This window comes from Bubalus kerabau, chromosome 1, assembly GCF_029407905.1.
Source record: "Bubalus kerabau isolate K-KA32 ecotype Philippines breed swamp buffalo chromosome 1, PCC_UOA_SB_1v2, whole genome shotgun sequence".
NCBI classification, from domain to species: domain Eukaryota; kingdom Metazoa; phylum Chordata; class Mammalia; order Artiodactyla; family Bovidae; genus Bubalus; species Bubalus kerabau.
The window spans coordinates 167,629,743-167,644,389 of NC_073624.1; the positions used below are offsets into that span (position 1 = coordinate 167,629,743).

At 38.3% G+C, this 14,647-nt stretch overlaps 1 protein-coding gene across 1 annotated transcript; it reads left to right on the forward strand.

Annotated features, from left to right (window-relative positions):
* Positions 1–11,889: 11,889 nt before the first annotated feature.
* On the forward strand, positions 11,890–13,515 carry LOC129641880 (olfactory receptor 6M1-like; the record flags this gene model as incomplete). Its single annotated transcript, XM_055566463.1, has 1 exon — positions 11,890–13,515. A coding segment is annotated over one exon (972 nt), but the record flags the coding sequence as incomplete, so codon positions are not given.
* Positions 13,516–14,647: the final 1,132 nt, after the last annotated feature.

Here is a 14,647-nt window from a genome sequence, read left to right on the forward strand (position 1 = left end):
AAACAATATTTATGGAGCAAGTGATACAGAAATCATATGATACAAAGTCTTCAATCAAATAATAAAATGTTGCCAGATTTTATAATATCTGTGCATGATACATTCTTAGTTTTGAAGTTTATGATATCTCAGGAAAAATAGATAGAAACCTTTCTTTACCATTTGACACTCAAGGTTTGACATTCCAATTACAAATTATTTCTGAAATTATATAAAGTCATACTATAACTGAATTGTGTTTCATTATTGTAATCTATCTATGTGATTGAGTCAGTTGTATACGCACTAGTTCTTCTTTGGATCTATTGGTTTTAGTGTAGAAACAGCTCAGTGGAACTCGAAAAAATGTAGGTGGGCTCATCAAGGTAACATCTTCCAGCAGTATCAAACATTATTAAAAAACTTTAATTCTTTCTTGAAATATAAACAAATTGTAGAGCTTTAAGAATTATAAAGTTTATTTTCTGTAATTTCTGTTGCCAAGTCCTGGAACAAACAAATTTCTCAAAGGTAGGTGATCCCACTAGCAAATTCTTTCCTCCCATAGAAGAGGTATTTTCACCTTGGTGTGATCTTGAGTATAGGAGATGCCAATGTTGTCTCTGGTAACCTAAATTGTGGTTGACATTTTATGTAGGAAAAACTAATTGAACTCATAATTATAAAGGAATAAAAGGAAAATGAGTGCATTAATAATAAAGAAAAGTGGATCAAAATGGACTCACTTACTGTGTTTGAAGGTTCATTAAGCAAGTGGCTCCAACCCGAAGGTATTTGGCCCTAAAATGATGTAAGTCCTGGCACATCTAACACTGCATGTGCATAGCATACATTTGATTTTTGCTATGTCTGATGTGAGTGTGTATTTCCCTTTAGCTTGACTTGAAAATTACTTCTAATTTAAGGCATACTCTTATTAGGAAGAATTTTAGATTGTCGAAAGTACTGGGTGATTTAGATTTTTACATTTGGGAGTGATTTGATGATAGATTGTTGTACGTATTATGTTCTTCCAAGGACATCTCTATCTATGTCTTTCCCTTTTCTAAAATAGAAGTTAATGAGCAATTTTTGAATCTGACAAAAGTTGGAAAGTCCTGAGAGTCCTCTGTGTTGGTTTCTGTCCATTAGATAAAAGAACCAATCTTCACAGCCTAGCCCAGACTAGTGCCAGAGATGGACATCACCAATCACCCAGAGTGACCCAAACCTCATCCTCCTCCAAACCAGTCTCTGCTTTAGTGTGTCCCATGAGACTGAGGCGTGTCATCCCTATTACCCCAGCCCTAAGACAGGTAGATAGAATCCAACCCTTCTATTAACAGCTGGGAAAGTTGGGGTACTATAAATGTTGTCCAGTTCCTTCTATATTCAAGGAGAAACTAAGAATTGATATGCTTGTCTGTTCATACTGTACTGACCGTGGGGACAGAGCTGTGAGAGGTGATCCTTTACTCCTTAGGAGAAGCTGGAAGTTGGGAGTTCTGATCAGATTGTAAGGTGCTGTCTTGGGTTAGAACTCACAGTTTCTCCTTATTTAAGACTGGTGTGCCTTTGACCCAGCCCGTGTGGACAGAATAAGTCAGAATAAATATGTTCAGGAGTTCCATCAATAACTTTAAGTCACCAGCATGATGAGTTTAAACTGTTTCCTGTGTTTGAACTCTATTAGCCAAGACTTTCTTAGGAATAAAACTTTGGCTTCCTCATGTGTTAGAATGTTCCAAGTACACAAAAAATACAGGCATTTCTTATTGTGGGATCTTTTGAGATTATGATATGAATATATAATTTTAAGCTGAAACAAACATCTCCAGTTAAAAAAATTTCTTCCTTTAAAGCATAATTTTATTATTTTAGAGAGGACAAAAACCAGAACAAAGTTCAAATTCTGTGAAATACATCTAGCTGAGTATGTGACTTCGATGTGATTGATCAACTAGTAGTGTTATAAACTAAAGCCAGCTTTGTGTGACACAAATTGACCTGGAATGAGTTTGGCCACATCACATAACTGGTGTAGACAACTAAGCCCTAAACAGCTGAGATTTCCATGGTACTAAAGGAGGACTTTAAGGGAGAAAAGAAGGGAAGCTTTTTTTTTCAGCTAGGTGCAAGAGAGTGATAAGAATCAGCAATAACATCAGTGACTTGACAAAAACATTTCTAGGAAAGCACAAACTAACTCAAGAAGAAATAGAAAACACAAATAGGTAAATAGCAATTAAAAATATATTAGTGATCAAAAAGTTCCCACAAAAAAGCCCAGTAAATCATTAGTATTTACTAATGATTTCTGTGAAACATTTAAAAAAGAATTAGCTCCAGTTAGTCACAAGCTTCTAAAAATACAAATGAAAAATCACTTTCTAGATCTTTCTAAGAGGTCAGTATTACCCTGATATCAAGACCAAACAAAGATATCACAAGAAAAGAAGACTAAACACCAATGTCTCTGATAAAAATAGGGATACCAGAATACCCAAGAAGCTCTGAGAAAACTGTATCAGGAACATTTTACAAAGGATAACCCCACCAAGTGGGGTTTATCCCAGAAATGCAAGGGTACTTTAACAGATAAAAGTCAATCAATAGTGTACACATATTAATAAAATAAAGGACAGCAAACACATGATGATCTCAATAGATGCAGAAAAAGCATTTGAAAAATCTAAGCTACCTACGACAAACATTTGGAAAACTAAAAATGAAAGGGAAATTCCTCAACCTGATCAAGTGTATATGTTAAAAATCATGAGTTAATATCATCCTTGACAGGGAAAGAATGAAAACTTCCTCCCTAAGGCAAAATACAAAGGAAGGATGTCTCTATTTAACATTGTCCTAGAGGTTGGTACAAGAGCAATTAAACAAGAAATACAAATGAAAGACCTTCAATTGGAAAATAAGAAATAAAATTATCTTATTCACAGATGCCATAATTTTTACATAGAGAATTCTAAGGAATACACAGTAAAATTTTCAGAGCTATTAAATGAGTCAAAGAAGGTTTCAGAATTAAAAATTTAAAATTCTTTCTTTAATTTTATTGCAGTAGAGGTGATTTACAATATTACATAAATTTCATAGGTACAACATAGTTTTGACTTTAAAAAAGTAACTTTCTTTATATTTTATTTATTCATTTTTATGTTTGGCTATACTAGTCTTCGTTGTATGTGCAGGCTTCGTCTAGTTGTGGCGCGTGGCGGCTACTCTTCACTGTAGTGTTTGAGATTCTTATTGCAGTGACTTTTCTTGAGGAGGAGCGCAGGATTAGTTGCTCCGAGGTATGAGGAATCTTCAAGGATCAGGGGTCAAAGCTGCGTTCCCTTTGTTGGCAGGCAGATTCTTAACCACTGGAACACCGAGGAAGCCTCAGTGATTCACATTTTAAAAATAGTATACATCATTTCAAGTTTTTAGTATTGTATAATGTATCATTTTTTCTGTGTTGTACAATGTATCATTGTAGTTTATTATTTTACATAATAGTACCTACCTCATTCTTGAACCCTAGTCTTTCCTTCCCTTTTCCCTCTCCCTGCCGGGAGCCGGCATATTGCATATTGAGTGCATATTGCATATTGCATATTGAGTGCAGCACTTTCCACAGCATCATCTTTCAGGATCTGGAATAGCTCAACTGGAATTCTATCACTGCCAGGAGCCAGCATGAGGAACTCCACCCATGACAAAGGTCATGAGGAAGGAGGCTTGGCATATGCAAAGGCAGGATCGAGCCTCAGGAGTCCCCCTGGAAATTCTCAAGCATCTACCCCCAAAACCAGAGTCTGCCTACTTTCTGCTTTGTGCTTTCACCTACACCTCTGACTTTACGGGGGGCTGTCCCCCACTACCTCTCTCTGAAAAAAGAGTTAGCTTACAGCTCCAGTTAATAATTCCTGGGTGTGACAGTGTTTCAACCTACAAACTCCTTTGGAAATCCTCTAGCCTGCCTGAATAGGTTTTTCCGGCCACATGTGATTGTTCAGAGCCTCCCAACTGTGAGAGGCAGGAGATGTTCTAAACTGTCTAAACACAGATTCTTTTGAGTAGTTAAAAGATTGATTAGAAATTGTATTGGTGAAGGGCTTTTCACTTATTGAGCCAATGTTTGCTGCTAAGTCTCCATACTCCTTACCTACTGTGTCCTTGGCGGTGTATTGATTGATATAATGGGTGTATAGAAATGTAAAATGCAGCTTTGTCCAATGCTTTTTTGGAGGCTGGTGCCTGACTTTGGAATAATCACCTTTAGAGAAAAATAAGTTTCTTAAAATGTAAACAGGCCTCCTGGCCAGAAGATGATGTAATTCACCTGGACTTTTGCATATGATAAGTTTGAAAGCCTGGCTTAGATTAGGACCAGGAACTGCTGTCCTTGCATGACTCCACCCCTTCCCCCATTATCCTCTATGCACAACTTAAGGTATAAAAACTACTTTGGAAAATAAAGTGCTGGCCTTTTTCACCAAAACTTGGTCTCCCCATGTCGATCTCTCTTTCAAATTCTGGCTGAGTCTCCATCTGGAGCACGGAACCCGCCATGCTTGCTAATTATGCCTGGGCTTCTAAGATCCGACCGGGGAGGCCTCAGTGTCTCCTCTCCTTTGGGAGAACGGAAGGACGCCTGCGGCCTACGTAAGTGGTGCAAACTTCTTGTCTTGAAGTTTTATTGGTCTCCTGCGTAAACCAAGCTACTCAGCCTCTTTTCTCCACTGAATTTTCCTACTGAGCTATCCTTATTCTATTACTCTTTGTATCCTTAATTAAAGTGTAATTAAGCAGTTGTTTCCTGACCCTCGCCTACGCCCTCTCTCCTTCGAATACCCTGTATCAGCTGGGGCTGGACCCCGGCATCTCCCCACTGTAACTACTAGGTTTTTTTTTTTCTGTCTGTGAGTCAAATTTTTAAAAAATTTTAAATTTTAATTAGAGGCTAATTACTTTACAATATTGTATTGGTTTTGCCATACATCAACATGAATCCGCCACGGGTGTACACGTGTTCCCAATCCTGAATCCCCCTCCCATCTCCCTCCCCATACCATCCCTCTGGGTCATCCCAGTGCACCAGCCCCGAGCATCCTGTATCCTACATCGAACCTGGACTGGCGATTCATTTCTTATGTGATATTATACATGTTTCAATGCCATTCTCCGAAATTATCCCCCTCTCCCTCTCCCACAGAGTCCAAAAGACTGTTCTGTACATCTGTGTCTCTTTTGGTGTCTCGCATACAAGGTTATCATTACCATCTTTCTAAATTCCATATATATGTGTTAGTATACTGTATTGGTGTTTTTCTTTTTGGCTTACATCACTCTGTATAATTGGCCCCAGTTTCATCCACCTCATTAGAACTGATTCAAATGCATTCTTTTTAATGGCTGCATAATACTCCATTGTGTATATGTACCACAGCTTTCTTATCCATTCACCTGCTGATGGACACCTAGGTTGCTTCCATGTCCTGGCTATTATAAACAGTGCTGTGATGAACATTGGGGTACACGTGTCTCTTGCAATTCTGGTTTCCTTGTTGTGTATGCCCAGCAGTGGGTTTGCTGGGTCATATGGCAGTTCTATTTCCAGTTTTTTAAGGAATCTCCACACTGTTCTCCATAGTGGCTGTACTAGTTTGCATTCCCACCAACAGTGTAAGAGGGTTCCCTTTTCTCCACACCCTCTCCAGCATTTATTGCTTGTAGACTTTTGGATCGCAGCCATTCTGACTGGCATGAAATGGTACCTCATTGTGGTTTTGATTTGCATTTCTCTGATAATGAGTGATGTTGAGCATCCTTTCATGTGTTTGTTAGCCACCTGTATGTCTTCTTTGGAGAAATGTCTATTTAGTTCTTTGGCCCATTTTTCTGGAATTGAGCTGCAGGAGTTGCCTGGAAAATCCCATGGGTGTAGGAAACTGATAGGCTGGAGTTCGTGTTGTCGTGAAGAGTCGAATACGACTGAGATACTTCACTTTCATGCTTTGGAGAAGTAAATGGCAACCCACTCCAGTGTTCTTGCCTGGAGAATCCCAGGGATGGGGGAGCCTAGTGGGCTGCCATCTATGAGGCCGCACAAAGTCGACCACGACTGAAGTGACTTAGCAGTAGCAGCAATAGCAGTTGCTTGTATATTTTTGAGATTAGTTGTTTGTCAATTGCTTCATTTGCTATTATTTTCTCCCATTCTGAAGGCCGTCTTTTCACCTTGTTTATAGTTTCTTTTGTTGTGCAGAAGCTTTTAATTTTAATTAGATCCCATTTGTTTATTTTTGCTTTTATTTCCAATATTCTGGGAGGTTGGTCCTAGAGGATCCTGCTGTGATTTATGTCGGAGAGTGTTTTGCCTATGTTCTCCTCTAAGAGTTTTACAGTTTCTGGTCTTATGTTTAGATATTTAATACATTTTGAATTTATTTTTGTGTATGGTGTTAGAAAGTGTTCTGGTTTCATTCTTTTACAAGAGGTTGACCAGTTTTCCCAGCACCACTTGTTAAAGAGATTGTTTTTTCTCCATTGTATATTCTTGCCTCCTTTGTCAAAGATAAGGTGTCCATAGGTGTGTGGGTTTATCTCTGGGCTTTCTATTTTGTTCCATTGATCTCTATTTCTGTCTTTGTGCCAGTACCATACTGTCTTGATGACTGTGGCTTTGTAGTAGAGCCTGAAGTCAGGCAGGCTGATTCCTCCAGTTCCATTCTTCTTTCTCAAGATAGCTTTGGCTATTTGAGGTTTTTTGTATTTCCATGCAAATTGTGAAATTATTTGTTCTAGCTCTATTAAAATTACCGTTGGTAGCTCAACAGGGATTGCATTGAATCTATAGATTGCTTTGAGTTGTATACTCATTTTCACTATATTGATTCTTCTGATCCATGAACATGGTATATTTCTCCATCTATTAGTGTCCGCTTTGATTTCTTTAAGTACTGTTTTATAGTTTTCTATATATAGGCCTTTAGTTTCTTTAGGTAGATATATTCCTATGTATTTTATTCTTTTCGTTGCAATGGTGAATGGAATTGTTTCCTTAATTTCTCTTTGTATTTTCTCATTGTTAGTGTATAGGAATGCAAGGGATTTCTGTGTGTTGATTTTATATCCTGTAACTTTACTGTATTCATTGATTAGCTCTAGTAATTGTCTGGTGGAGTCTTTAGGGTTTTCTATGTAGAGGATCATGTCATCTGCAAACAGTGAGAGTTTTACTTCTTCTTTTCCAATTTCGATTCCTTTTATTTATTTTTCTGCTCTGATTGCTGTGGCCAAAACTTCCAAAACTATGTTGATGGAGTAGTGGTGATAGTGGGCACCCATGTCTTGTTCCTGACTTTAGGGGAAATGCTTTCAATTTTTCACCATTGAGGGTAATGCTTGCTCTAGGTTTGTCATATATCACTTCTATTATGTTGAGGTATGTTCCTTCTATTCCTGCTTTCTGGAGATTTTTATCATAAATGGATGTTGAATTTTGTCAAAGACTTTCTCTGCATCTGTTGAGATAATCATATGGTTTTTATTTTTCAATTTGTTAATGTGGTGTATTGCATTGATTGATTTGTGGATACTGAGGAATCCTTGTATCCCTGGGATAAAGCCCACTTGGTCATGGTGTATGATCTTTTTAATGTGTTGTTGGATTCTGATTGCTAGAATTTTGTTAAGGATTTTTGCATCCATGTTCATCAGTGATATTGGCCTGTAGTTTTCTTTTTTTGTGGCATCTTTGTCAGGTTTTGGTGTTAGGGTGATGGTGGCCTCATAGAATGAGTTTGGAAGTTTACCTTCCTCTGCAATTTTCTGGAAGAGTTTGAGTAAGATAGGTGTCAGCTCTTCTCTAAATTTTTGGTAGAATTCAGCTGTGAAGCCATTTGGACCTGGGCTTTTGTTTGCTGGAAGATTTCTGATTACAGTTTCAATTTCCGTGCTTGTGATGCATCTGTTAAGATTTCCTACTTCTTCCTGGGTCAGTTTTGGAAAGTTGTACTTTTCTAAGAATTTGTCCATTTCTTCCACGTTGTCCATTTTATTGGAATATAATTGCTGATAGTACTCTCTTATGATCCTTTGTATTTCTGTGTTGTCTGTTGTGATCTCTCCATTTTCCTTTCTAATTTTATTGATTTGATTTTTCTCCCTTTGTTTCTTGATGAGTCTGGCTAATGGTTTGTCAATTTTATCTATCCTTTCAAAGAACCAGCTTTTGGCTTTGTTGATTTTTGCTATGGTCTCTTTTGTTTCTTTTGCATTTATTATGCCCTAATTTTTAAGATTTCTTTCCTTCTACTAACCCTGGGGTTCTTCATTTCTTCCTTTTCTAGTTGCTTTAGGTGTAGAGTTAGGTTATTTATTTGACTTTTTTCCTGTTTCTTGAGGTATGCCCGTATTGCTATGAACTTTCCCCTTAGCACTCCTTTTACAGTGTCCCATAGGTTTTGGGTTGTTGTGTTTTCATTTTTATTCGTTTCTATGCATATTTTGATTTCTTTTGTGATTTTTTGTTTATTCAGCAGCGTGTTGTTCAGCCTCCATATGTTAGAATTTGTAATAGTTTTTCTTCTGTAATTGATATCTAATCTTACTGCATTGTGGTCAGAAAAGATGCTTGGCATGATTTCAATATTTTTGAATTTACCAAGGCTAGGTTTATGGCCCAGGAAATTTGATCTATCCTGGAGAAGTTTCTGTGTGTGCTTGAGAAAAAGGTGAAAGTCATTGTTTTAGGGTGAAATGTCCTATAGATATCAATTAGGTCCAACTGGTCTATTGTATCATTTAAAGTAATATTCACTAGCTTGTTTCATTTTTAGAATCCACATATAAGAGAGACCAAATGGGTGCTTGTGGGTGCTTAATTGCTTAGTCGTGTCCAACTCTTTGCAACCCTTTGGATTGTAGCCCACCAGGGTCCTCTGTCCATGTGATTTTTCAGGAAGAATACTGGAATGGATTGCCATTTCCTCCTCCAGGGGATCTTCCAGACCCAGGGATCTAGCCCACACCTCCTGTGGCTCCTGCACTAAAGGTGGATTCTTTACCTGCTGAGCCATCAGGAAAGCCCAAGAGATAACATATAGTATTTATCTTTCCTTGTCTGAATTATTTCACTAAGCATGGTGGTGGTGTTGGCTGTGGTTTAGTCTCTAAGGCAAATCTGACTTTTTACAACTTCATGGACTGTAGCTCGCCAGGATCCTCTGTCCACAGGATTACCCAGGCAAGAACACGAGAGTGGGTTGCCATTTTCTTCTCCAGGGGCTCTGTCTGGCCCAGAAGTTTAACCTGCTTCTGCTTCATTGTAGGTGTTTTTTTTTTTTTTTTTAAACCCCTGAGCCACCTGGGAAGTCCTATAGAGTTCACATTCCCTGTTGAAAATATACAAAAACTAGAAGTTAGCAAGAATTTTACAAAGAATACTTTGCTTGACAGTTGAAAACGTTCTTATACAACTTCATGTCTTCGTAGGTGGCACAGTGGTAAAGAATCCTTCTGCCAATACAGGAGACAGGAGACCCGAGTTCAATTCCTGGGTCGGGAAGATATCCTGGAGAGGAAATGGCAACACACTCTTGTCTTCTTGCCTGGGAAGTCGCATGGAAAGAGAAGCCTGGCAGGCTACAGTCTATGGGATCACAGAAGTTTTGGACACACCTAGGTGACTAAACAACAGGCAGTTGTGCAAAATGTACCTTTGAGGACCATCAGAGGACTTTGTAGCCTATTAAAAATGAAAGTAGTATCTTACCATATGCAGTGAAGGGGTAATTATGATACATGTCAGCTGGAATTTCCTATTTCCAAATATGAAGTAATTAAATGTCATCTGAGACTCTGTTCTGATTATACGTCTATCCCATTATGAAAAAAATCCCCTGTAATGAATTTTAAAGTTCCAGAGGTGTGTCCTTTGGATCCAATGCATCCTCACTGGTGATGATAAATAAGCCTGTGATAATTATATCATAAGGGCATTTGAATGTATTCTCGCTTAGGACTGCTGTGATCGTCACATATATTTGGTGGGGTGACAGGTTGATTGGGAAGTGACTGATAACAGGGTCATTAAACAAGGAAATTGACATTTGTTGTCTCTTCTTTTTGAGTCTCTTCTGGGATGGATGCAAAATCAAGAAAGTTTGTTGTTGATGATGCATTGTAGAATGGAAATAAATATGTCCAGGTATTCCAAATAGTAACATCAGAAAGTGCTAGTGGATGATTGGGGCAGCTTGTATTGTCTTAACGGTCCAGAATTTATCAGTCAGATTGCAGTCGAAAAAACTATGAATGTTAATCCTCCAGAGTTTGGAAGTGTATTTTTTTAATGGAGTCTTAATATTTTCCTACTAAAGTAGAACATAAGGCATCCGTCAATTTTGTATTAGGTCAAAGAAAGGTATATCTCAACTAAGAGTGTTTTTCCCCTTTTCCATTAGCCTAGGAGAATGTTACAGTAGCCTGCTCTGTTTCAACAATAGAAAGAAGCACCTTGTCAAAAACACAGTTTCCTGTGAACTGCTTCGTGGTGAGTACTTGATCATGGGGCTAGCTTGCAGTCTAACAGGTCAGATATTTTAATCAGAGACTGGCTACGTTAAAGTATCTGATGTGGATCACGCATGGTTAAAGTAATGAAAAAAAGTGCTAGTCACTCAGTCATGTCCGATAGTTGGCGACACCATGGACTGGAGCCCACCAGGCTCCTCTGTCCGTGAGGTTCTCCAGGCAAGAATACCAGAGTGCGTGGCCATTCTGTCTGCCATGGGATCTTCCCAACCCAGAGATCAAACCCAAGTCTCCTGCGTGGCGGATGGATTCTTTACCATCTGGGCCACCAGGTAAAGCAATAGTTTTGGCCAAAGGGAAGTAAGTAAAATACAATTAAATTTTGATTTCTTATTCACTCAAGCACTGATTCACAGCAGATGCCCAGACCCCTTCCCCAGTGATTCTAGCAATATACTTAGTTTCTAGTTAGGCTTTGGCTTTTTTTTTTTTTTTTTTAATAAAGACAAATGTTCGTCTAGTGATTGCAATGAAATTCAGGTTTAATTCTGCCACACTGAATACCTCCAATGTAAAAATTTATTCCCAGAAAAGGAATGTTGATGAGTAATCTATGACTAATTGCAGAACGAAGCACTACCATTCTGCTAGGGAGGTAGAGTGTGAGGGAAGCCGATTCACCCATTCAATGTGTGTTCATTGAATCGGATTAACAAGTCATGAAACCATTCCCCCCGAATTTTAGATATGGTTTCTCTTAAAGCACAGATTTTGTTGTTATAATATTATAATATGCTCACTTTACTGCTCACATTGGGGTCTTGAAGAACTCAGACTGAAGAGATGTTAGGAAAATAACTGATTTGGAACATGGTAATAAGAAAATGGCTCTTTGCACTTTACATTTTCAAAGGGCTTGGTTCAGTGCGTAGGAGGGTTCCTACAGTGCATGTCATACCTGAAGCATAGAAATGAACACTGTGAGCCCATGAGATGCATTTTCTGCAGGATGACAGCCTTCATTGTTAACCATAAGTTGCGGATGTGTCTATAAACAATCATTTTTATTTTGCCCTGTTTTCTTTGTAGCCAATTATTCACAGATGTTATCGTTCAGAAGAGTTAAGTGACACATTAAAAATAATTATCAAGAACAAAAAATGAATCTTAATTCATTAATAATTAGTATAGATAACATAATAATGTTATAATAGTAAAATGTCATTTATAGTAAAATATTTTAAAGATATGAAATGATCCCTGTTTCACAAATACAGCTGAAATTAGTGATTATTTTATTTTTTTAAGACTTGTCATCATTTAAATTGTTTAAATTTTTCCAGTGATAGTATTTTCCATTCCACAGGTTAAGCAAAGAATGATGAGAGAGAATCAGGGAGAACTGTGGGGGTGAAAAATGAGTCCACCGTCCAGGAGTTTGTTCTGGAGGCGTTTCCTGCTGCCCAGCACTTGGGGGGCCTCCTCTTCCTGGTGCACCTGCTCGCATACCAGGCCTCTATCGTGGGAAATGTGGTCATAATCCTCATCACCTGGGCTGACCATCGCCTCCAGACGCCAATGTATGTTTTGCTGAGCACTTTCTCCTTCTGCGAATGCTGTTTCATCACCACAGTCATTCCTAAACTGCTGTCCATCTTCCTTTCAGGAAGGCAAACAATTCCCTTTCCTGCTTGCCTCACACAAGCCTTCTTCTTTTTATTTCTTGGTGCAGTGATTTTCTTTCTCATGGCAGTGATGTCGTTGGATCGATACCTGGCCATCTGCAAGCCTCTGCACTATGCATCCATCATGAACATGAGGGTTAGTTTCCTCCTGATTTCCTTGTGCTATTCTTTGTCCTTCATCTTCTTCACTGGTCTGATGCTCAAAGTTTCCCAGTTATCATTCTGTGGCCCCAATATCATCTCTCATTTCTTCTGTGACCTTGGCTCTTTAATTCATCTCTCTTGCTCTGGCACCAGATCTGTTGAAATGTATTTCTTCTTTGTTACTTCGTTTGTCATTCTGCTATCCCTCATTGTAACCATCGCTGCCTACAGCAACATAGTCGTCACAATCCTGCGACTCCCATCAGCCAAGGAGCGACAGAAAGCTTTCTCCACCTGCTCCTCTCACCTCATTGTCCTCTCTCTGATGTACGGCAGCTGTGTGTTTATATATGTGAAACCGAAGCAGGTGAACAGGCTGGACTCCAACAAGGAGGCTGCCCTTGTGAACACGGTGGTGACCCCAGTGCTGAACCCTGTCATCTACACCCTGAGGAACAAGCAGGTCCACCAGGCTCTGAGGGACACGCTGTTTGGGATGAGGTTGAAGAAATAGAGCTTTGGAGGCTAAGCAGATGGGCTTGATCCTCTAGGTTAAGTTCCCACCATTGGCAAAATCTATTCTTGAGAAGCTCTCCATATAGCAATCTAGCTTGTGCTACTTTTCAGCTGGATGGGTAGTGTCTTATTTCGCAATTCAGTTCCTTCTTCTATTTGAAAATTTCATTTGTTCTCTATATTCTGCTAAAGCTATCTTCCGTTCCTTTTCTACTTATTGGTCTTAAGTAAATTAACTTCAAATAATATTTATGGAGCCAACTATTATACATAAGTCATAATATACAAAGTCATTAATGTAAAGATAAAAATGTTGTCAGATTTTATAATTTCTGTCCATGATGCATTTTTATGTGTTTTGTTTATGATATTTCAGAAAAAATAAATAGACACCCTTCTTTACCATTTGATAGTTAGTGTGTGATATTCCAGAAACAAATTATTTCTGAAAATTATATAAAGTCATAGTACAACTTAATGGTGTTTCATTATTTGAATCTACTTATGTGAATGAATCAGTTGTATTCTCACTAGTTCTTCCTTGGGTCTATTGGTTTTAGTGTACAAACAGCTCAGTGTAACTCCAGATTTTTATATGGGCTCTTTCAGTGTATCATCTTCCAGATGTATAAAATGTTTTCAATAAACTTTTCTTTATTAATTCTTTCTTGAAATATAAACAAACTGTAAAACTCTAAAAATTTGTAATTTTTTTCCCCCCTGTAATTGATGTTGCCAAGTCCTGGAACCAACAAATTGCTCAAAGGTAGGTGATCCCAGTAGCAAATTCTTTCCTCCCATCTAAGAAGTATTTTCTCCTTAGTGTGACTTTAGGTGTAAGAGTTGCCAGTGTCCTCCATGACATTTTACATAGCAAAAACTAATTGAACTCATAGTTAGAAAAATATAAACAGAAAATGAGTGCATTAAAAATGAAAAAAGGGGATCAAAATGAACTCATTTACTGTGTTTGAAGGTTCATTGAGGAAGTGGCTCCCACCTGAAGATAATTGGCCCTAAGGGGACATAGGTCCTGTCCCATCTCACACTGCATGTGCATAATGTGCACTTGATTTTTACCATGTCTGGTGTGAGTGTGTATTTCCTTTTTAGCTTGATTTGAAAATTGCTTATAAGTTAAGGCATAATCTTATTAGGAAGAATTTTACATTATTAATAGTACTCGGTGATTTAGATTTTTGTTTGGAAGTGATTTAATTATGTTATCCTAGGAATTATGGTTTTCCAAGGACATCATTGCCTTTGTCTCTCTCTTTTCCAAAATAGAAGTTAAATGAATAATTTTTAAACCTGATAAAATTTCGGAGGTCCTGAGAGTCCTCTATTTTGGTTTATGTGTATTAGATAAAAGAGCCAATCTTCACAGCCTGGAGTCCTGAACCAGGCTAGTGCAGGAGATGGACATCACCAGTCAGCCAAAATGACCCAAACCTTGTGCTCATACAAGCCACTGTCTTTGCTGTTAATGTGTCTCAAGAGACTAAGTTTTGTCAAGCTCTATTATCTCAGCCCTGATAGCAGCCAAACCCTCTTGTAGCAACTGGAAAAGTTAGGGTGCTAGAAATGTTGTCTAATTCCTTGTATTTGTAGTTGTTCAGTTGATAAGCCGTGTCTGACTCTTTGCAAATCCATGGACTGCAGCACACTAGGCTTCCCTTTCATTCACTATCTCCCAGAGTTTGCTCAAACTCATGGCTGTTGCATCTGTGATACTATCTAACCATCTCCTCCTCTACTTCCCTCTTCTTTTCCCTTCAACCTTT